At 45.6% G+C, this 7181-nt stretch overlaps 1 protein-coding gene across 2 annotated transcripts in view; it reads left to right on the top strand.

Moving 5' to 3' along the window:
- rest (RE1-silencing transcription factor) overlaps window positions 1–2967 on the top strand; it is a 9545-nt gene extending 6578 nt beyond the window's left edge. For both annotated transcript variants that reach the window (XM_008420977.2, XM_008420979.2), the window contains exon 6: window positions 691–2967. In XM_008420977.2, the coding sequence (XP_008419199.1) occupies window positions 691–2363 (1673 nt within the window). In that variant the 3' untranslated portion in view covers window positions 2364–2967. The remainder of the gene's footprint in view (window positions 1–690) is intronic.
- Window positions 2968–7181: the final 4214 nt, after the last annotated feature.

Here is a 7181-nt window from a genome sequence, read left to right as displayed (position 1 = left end):
ACCAGTAGGACCAGTAGAACCAGTAGGACCAGTAGAACCAGTAGGACCAGTCTGCAGCTGTTCAGGACGACGTTGGGCTTGATGGTCTTTCTGCTACTAACTGTTGATTTGTTTGTTCTCACTGAAGCTGCCCTGATGGATTAACACGGTAACTAATCTGATCTCTGTGTGTGTGTGTGTGTGTGTGTGTGTGTGTGTGTGTGTGTGTGTGTGTGTGTGTGTGTGCACTTGTTTATGCTACATACAGAGGACCAGTTCACCATTTTACCCTCAAACTGAGGTCATTGTAGAAAGTGTGGACCTGAGCTCTGCTAGGTAGCTGAGAGTTTTGGTGCGAGTCGTGTCAGACTAGTGATCGTTAAGGAAAATGTGTGGGTTAGGCATAAATGCAGTAACTACAATGAATCAATGCAAAGTCCTCAGTTGGTACAAGGTTGTGTGTTCTGAACATGAACTTCTGCATGAGTGAACCTGTTCCAGTTCTCTGCAGGTTAGACATGTCTAAGAGCAGGGAGTGAGTGTGATGGATGTCCAGGGGAAGTTCTGCACCAGAGTCCAGTCTGGGCTGACCAGAACCCGGTTGGTAAACAGCCAGTGTGTTACGGATCTGTTGGACCCAGCCTGACCTGCTGCACGAACGCCTCTACGGACCCCCAGCTTTGGCTCTCTAACGTCTCCTCCCCTCTGCAGGTGAACGTCCCTTCAAGTGTGAGAGCTGCAGCTACCTGGCAGCCAATCAGCACGAGGTGACCCGTCATGCCCGCCAGGTCCACAACGGTCCCAAGCCTCTGTCCTGCCCCTACTGCGAGTACAAGACGGCCGACCGCAGCAACTTTAAGAAGCATGTGGAGCTGCACCTGAACCCACGGCAGTTCCTCTGCCCGCTCTGCAAGTACGCCGCTTCCAAGAAGTGCAACCTGCAGTACCACATCAAGTCCCGGCACTCTGGCTGCAACGTGGACCTGGATGTGTCCAAAGTCAAGCTGCGAGTGAAGAAACCCGGTCCGGACGGTGCAGACGAGTTAAAAGCAGCCAAGCTGGATGACTCCCCCGCCATGGAAGACGATGAGGAAGAGGAAGATGACTCGAGCCCCATCAATCTGTCCATCAGGAGTAGCGGCAGACCCACCTTCAAACCGACACAGCTAAGCGAGATTCCTGACAAGACTGCAAAGAAACGCAACTCCTTGTCTGAGAAGGAAAGACCCGTAAAGGCAAAGGAGGCAGAAAAGAAAGTCTCAGCGAGGCAGAAGAAGGTCAAGGAGAATCCTGTGGAGAACAGGGACGGTACAGAAGTCCAGACTGCTGCTGGGAATACTAACGGCAAAGTGAAGAGACGAGTGAGGAAAGTTCCCACTGGGAAACCAGTTTCCCAGGACCAACCAGAAGAACCTGCATCCCAGGAAAAACAACCAATGGGACCCGCTTCCCGGGAAAACCAGTCTGATCCAAAGAGTTCTGACCAGCAGATATGTAAAGACAAAGACTTGAAGGTGAGCTCCAGGAAGGAGAGCAAGAAAAGCCTCAGCAAAACCAGAAAGTCTGGAGCCTTAAAGAGTCCAGAACGAGCTGAGACACAGAAACCCATCAGTCCTGAGAAGAGCCAGAAAGGAAAGTGGGTCAAGGAAAAGCCCACTAAAAGGAAAGCAGGACAGATCCTGGATCTATCCCAAAAGTCGCCCAAGAAAAAGTGCCTGAAAGCTCCTGCTGCCAAGAAGCTGCTGTCCAAAACATCTTCGGATAGTTCCGAGTCCAGTCCGACTGAAAAGGCTGTCAGAGAGCCACCATCCAAGCAGAAAAAGACCCGGACCTCCACCAGGAAGACCTCAGCAGTCGGTCCAAAACCAGATGAATCCATCTCTGAAACCAGTCCATCTTTAGAGGCTATGAAAGGTTCTGTTCAGCCAGCTGGTTCTGGTGAAATGGCTTTCTCCACAGATGGGTCGACCCAACCAGAACCCGATGCTCCTCCCAGCAGACCATCAGAGAAGACGGAAGGTTCCCATCCCACCTTCATCAAGCCGTCTGTGCCGCCTCGCCTGCTCCTTCCGGGCCAGCGTGGCAGACCGGCCGACGCCGAGGACGACGAGGGGATCCACAGCAGCCACGAGGGAGGAAGTGACATCAGCGACAGTGCTTCAGAGGGCAGTGACGACTCTGGCCTCAACGGTACCGGTGCTGCTCCAGGAAAGTTGTCCAACGATCCGGAGACGCCCACCGAGGAGATCCCCACACCCACCGAACTCAAGAGCCACACGTGCATCTTCTGCGACCGCACGTTCCCCCTGGAGACGCAGTACCGGCGCCACCTGAACCGCCACCTGGTCAACGTGTACTACATGGACCCCGCTGCACCAAGATGAGCAGGTCTTCATGGTACCAGACTGGCTATGGAGGGCCAGAAGTGGTTCTGTTGAGGGCTCGGTTCCGGCTCTGGTCCAAAAGAACTTAAAGTCACTACATGTTTATATCTTTGAGTCTGAAACGGTTATACTCCAGAGCCCACGGTCTGAAGTTCTGTTGATATGAACTCCTGACCGTTGGTTCCACTGCTCTGAACTAATCAGGGCCAGTTCTGGAGGTCAGAACTTCGGACCTCTGGTTCTGTTGGTCCTGACTCTGGTTTCATGGTGAAGTCACTCAGTGCCTTAGACAATCAGCTGCTTCTGACAGGTTCTGGTTCCTGTCCAAAGGTCCAGTTTACAAGACAGTCTGCCGTTCCACCAGCGGCTCACGATGAAGATGATGAAGAAGCTTCCAGTTGTGTAAATATCTCAGTGCAATAGACCTTTTAGTCCAGAGGCCAACGTGATTCTTTGTTTTATCATGAACTGAATCGGATCCTTCAAAATAAAGGAGGACATTACGGACCGACGCGGCGTTAACAAATCATGTTTTTTATCTGTAATCTGTTCTGTCATCATTTTGAATAAACATTTCATACCCGACTCGTCTCGGTGAGCTGCACATAAACCTCTAGATGTTTGGCTGCAACCGTTGGGCCGCCAGGTGGGTCAGCAGGTTCTGAGACGATGTGATGTCCCAGTTTTAGACCTCCAGTCTGCTTTTAGGACCAATCCTAACCAATACTGAGCTCATCCAGATGATGAGGCGGGACTGTTTAATGCACTGCAGAGGAACTGAGCTGTCAGCAGGAGGCGCTGTTGGCTCAGATGAAGTCCAGGTTCTCCAACCTCTGCAGGGCCGGCCCAAGGCAAAGCAAACCCACCGGCTGCTTGGGGCCCCAGGGCTGCTGGGGGATCCGCGCTGGACGGTAACATGAGCTGCAATGAGCAGAGCATCCAAACCTCCGGTGGAAGAAAGAAGAAGAAGAAAGAGCTTCTTCTTCAGGGAGAGAGAAAAGGAAAGAGAATAAAGACAAGATAAAGGTTTGTTTTTCTTGGTAATGTCGTGTTGATCAGATTCGTGGAGCTGCTATCAGAAACTAGCTGAGTATCGACCTGGAACTGTTCAGTTCAACAGCCAAACATTTATGCTACAATGTTTGTATTTGTGTGAAACTGAGTTTTAACTTCAAACGAGTTGATTCTCCTGGTGGTTCTGCACATTTCTGAGGGTTTTTTAGCTAAAAACGGCACATTTGATAACATTTGATGATTAAAACTTCTCAATGTTTGACATTGTGTAGCAAAATGTTTTACATCAGGCTGCATGGCTGCTACATTAAGACATCAACCATCTGCTCTGTGCTGTAGTTGGCATTATATACTAGCTTGCTGCTGAGCATAATCAATTTATAAGTTATGTGAAACTTCTCAGGCTCAGACTCGGCTCAGTACCGGTCAGAGGAGAAACACTCTCCTGGTATAAATTATTATAATTTCGCCTAATAGAAATTGTTGCTTTGCATCAAAAAGAAGCCAGACTGGAACCAGCAGTTTTAACATGTTTTCTTAATCTCCAGCTTCACATTCAGTCCATTTTACAGCAGGTCATGCAGCCAAAGGACAGGAAGGAGAATCTCCCTCTGGCTCCCACCAGGACTGATTAAAGGGGTGGAGACATTTACATTTCCAGAAAGAAAGAACAAACATTTGTACTAAACTATATTCCTAAAAAATGTCTACACAGTTACCATTAACTCAAACAAAGCTAGAAACAAAAACAATCTGGATCCAAACAAAATTAAATCTACATCTCTGGTTGGAAACACCAGGTCCTTGTCAGCGCTGCGCATGGGCGCGTTTCCATGGCAACACATGACCCGGTGACCTCAAAAAGAAAAGATGATTAAAATAAAGTAAATAAGTCAAGTTACTTCCCCAAACACAAAATACATTTACCAAATAAATTAGAATACAGTATTTTCCGCACTATAAGGCGCACCTTCAACAAATGGCTTATTTTAAAACTCTTTTCATATATAAGACTCACCGCATTATAAGGCGCATAGAATTGACACTACAGTTGCCACCCGTCCCGTATCGAACAGGACATAGGTCCCTAATACTTTATATACTAGTCTGCACCAGTCATTGTTTCACTCACGGTGTTGGTGTTGCAAAATTGTCCCCAACTGCATTCTGGGTAACACAGACGCTGCAGCCTCTGTGTCAGAAAATCGCTCTTATCAACATGTAATTACTAAAATCACGACACCCTCACTGAGTATCCCTCTGAAAAATGGACACATTTAAATCAAGAAATCCCTCCATGGTGACACCTCGATAGAGAGCGTTTATTTTATAACGTTAACACGGAGCTGTAAGTGGTCCGGTATGAAACGGGGTGATAGAACAACACAGCACTTTAACTTTCAACAATCAGAATGCAGAAATTGTTTCCGTTGTTTTAAAAGGTTTATGTCAGTCTGCCTTTTCCCCATCGATACGCTTCCCCACCGCCCTGCACCTTAAGGGTTAAAAAAAGACGTTCACATTGCGCAAAACTCTGAAACGGGAGAAGCGGGACATGAAACGGAGCGACGAACTAGATGTGACTTATGGCATAAAAACAGAGAATCTGACGCTGAACAGTGAAAAATCAACACATGATGTGAAACATGACGATGAGGCGGAGCAGCAGGTGATGAGTGAAGATTACTGATGGTGAATAAACGATAAAATAAATGTAACAACAGGAAAGAAACTAAAGTGAACATAGCAATAAACCAAGAGAGGATAAAACTAATCAAATAAAACTAAATGGAAATGAATGAACAACAAAATGCAAGAATAAACTAAGAAACTAAAGTAAATACAGAGGAATAAACTGGTATGGCAAGACCTTTCGAGCAATAATTAATACAGAGACTGTATGGCAAGAATAAACAGACACTATTTCCAGATAAAAGGTAAAATAATATTGTTTTAGTGTCATGGGTTTGTTGAGACCACATCTAGTACTGAGRATAAATATATCTTACAGACCATAACAGTAAAGAACTGATCACTTATTTATGTTTTTATTAGATTTGATATATTTATTTCTTCAATATTATTTTTCATGTCAGTGTTAATGTCATGAGGCTGATGACTCCATGACACTTTGACTCATTAGGATTTGATTAAGAACCAGATTTGTTCTTTGTCATTTCTGTCCAGTAAAACTATTAATCTATAATCAATAGACAGGTCTATATAAAGATATAATCCATGTTTCTGTCTCATATTTGTATGGCATTAAAAGGAACTTTAGTTTTTCCACTGAAAGCTCTGGTTTGTGTCGCTGGTGTTGAACCAAACTGAACTCCAAAAAGGAAGCAACAATATGTTTACTAAAAAAACTGCAGATATCAACGTGGAGGCATAACTTTAATCTGATTACTGGATTGCAAATAATGACGCGTTAGATTACATGTCATCTAACTCAGAGTAGGGTGACGCGTCGATGACGTCATTGTTGGACATTTCTGTTCCGTCTCGTGTCCCCGATGGGAACCTCGTTGCTCCGCCCTCTTTTACGCAAACGTTTTGGGCCGCTTTACAGGAGGCCAGGACTCTGGAACGGACGTCTCTGTCTTCACGGATAAAGTTCAGTTGGGTCAGGATGTCTCCAGATGGCACCACAGTGAAGGTCTCAGGTGAATAAAACCCGACTGGTCTGGAATGTAAATGTTCCTGCTGCAGACGGAGAGGCGGCGGGCTGGTTCTGGGTTCCTGTTGGTTCTGTTGAAGCTGCGGTGACTGATGACAGCAGCGGCCTCCGTCCTGCTCATCCCGTCAGGATACAGGGACGAACCGCAGAGTTCATCCTTTGTGAAGTTTGATCTCTAACCGAATGTCTGCTGGTCAGAATCTGAACCGGTGAAACGGAACCGGACCGTCAACCAACTTCATCCATCTGTCCGGTTCTGAGAGGAAACGCGGTTTGTTCTGGGTTTCATTCAGGAAAAGGCGATTCTTGGATGCTGCTGTTATTTCAGTTTAACAGCAAGAAACAGAAACGAAACCCGGACCCAGAGTCCTGAACCCGACCCAGAACCGCAGCATCCCATAATGCACCGGGCCTAAAGCAGCGGGATTTTTATGGTCAAAAACTTTCTTATACAAACATAAACACATGTCCACCTTTGTGACGTCATTAAGCTACAATAACAGGTTCATCCTGTAGGATGATGGAGGAAAACAGCAGAAATACGTCATGAAGAGAAGCCAACAGCATCCATGAATATAGAAACCACAATAATTACAGTGAAAAGGACAATAATAATACTGTCCTGTGAAGTACAGAGTTATGTACTATTATTATGTATTAAAAGTACATAATAATAGTAGAAAATAAACTAAAGGTTACAATATGAATCTAGTTCCAGGTTTCCAACGTCTCCATCTTCGGTTGTGGTCTTCATGTTGTTATTTCCATAATAAACCTTTTATAGTGTAACTGGTGTTAAGGAAGAATTTTTATACAATTAAATTTAGCAAAACTCTGGTTCTGATTCTTCTTTTGATCCCGGTCTTGTGAGAAATTCTGCCCCCCTGTGTCGGGAGCGCGCATTGCAGCCAGAGAGGTGGATCCGGCGGATCTGACCATTCACGGCGCTTCTGATCGATTTCTCGGTAAAAACTACTCATATGATCATGTCAATGTTGTAACTTTCAGTTTAATCGGCAGCTATCAAAATAAAAATACATGGAATACATCATGTTCCAAATCAAACCTAAGTGTGGGCTACGTAAGGTAAGTAAATTAATGCTCAACTAGCAAATTGGCCTTTA

The sequence above is a fragment of the Poecilia reticulata genome, linkage group LG10 (assembly GCF_000633615.1).
Source record: "Poecilia reticulata strain Guanapo linkage group LG10, Guppy_female_1.0+MT, whole genome shotgun sequence".
NCBI lineage: Eukaryota > Metazoa > Chordata > Actinopteri > Cyprinodontiformes > Poeciliidae > Poecilia > Poecilia reticulata.
This window is presented reverse-complemented; position numbering and strand designations above follow the sequence as displayed.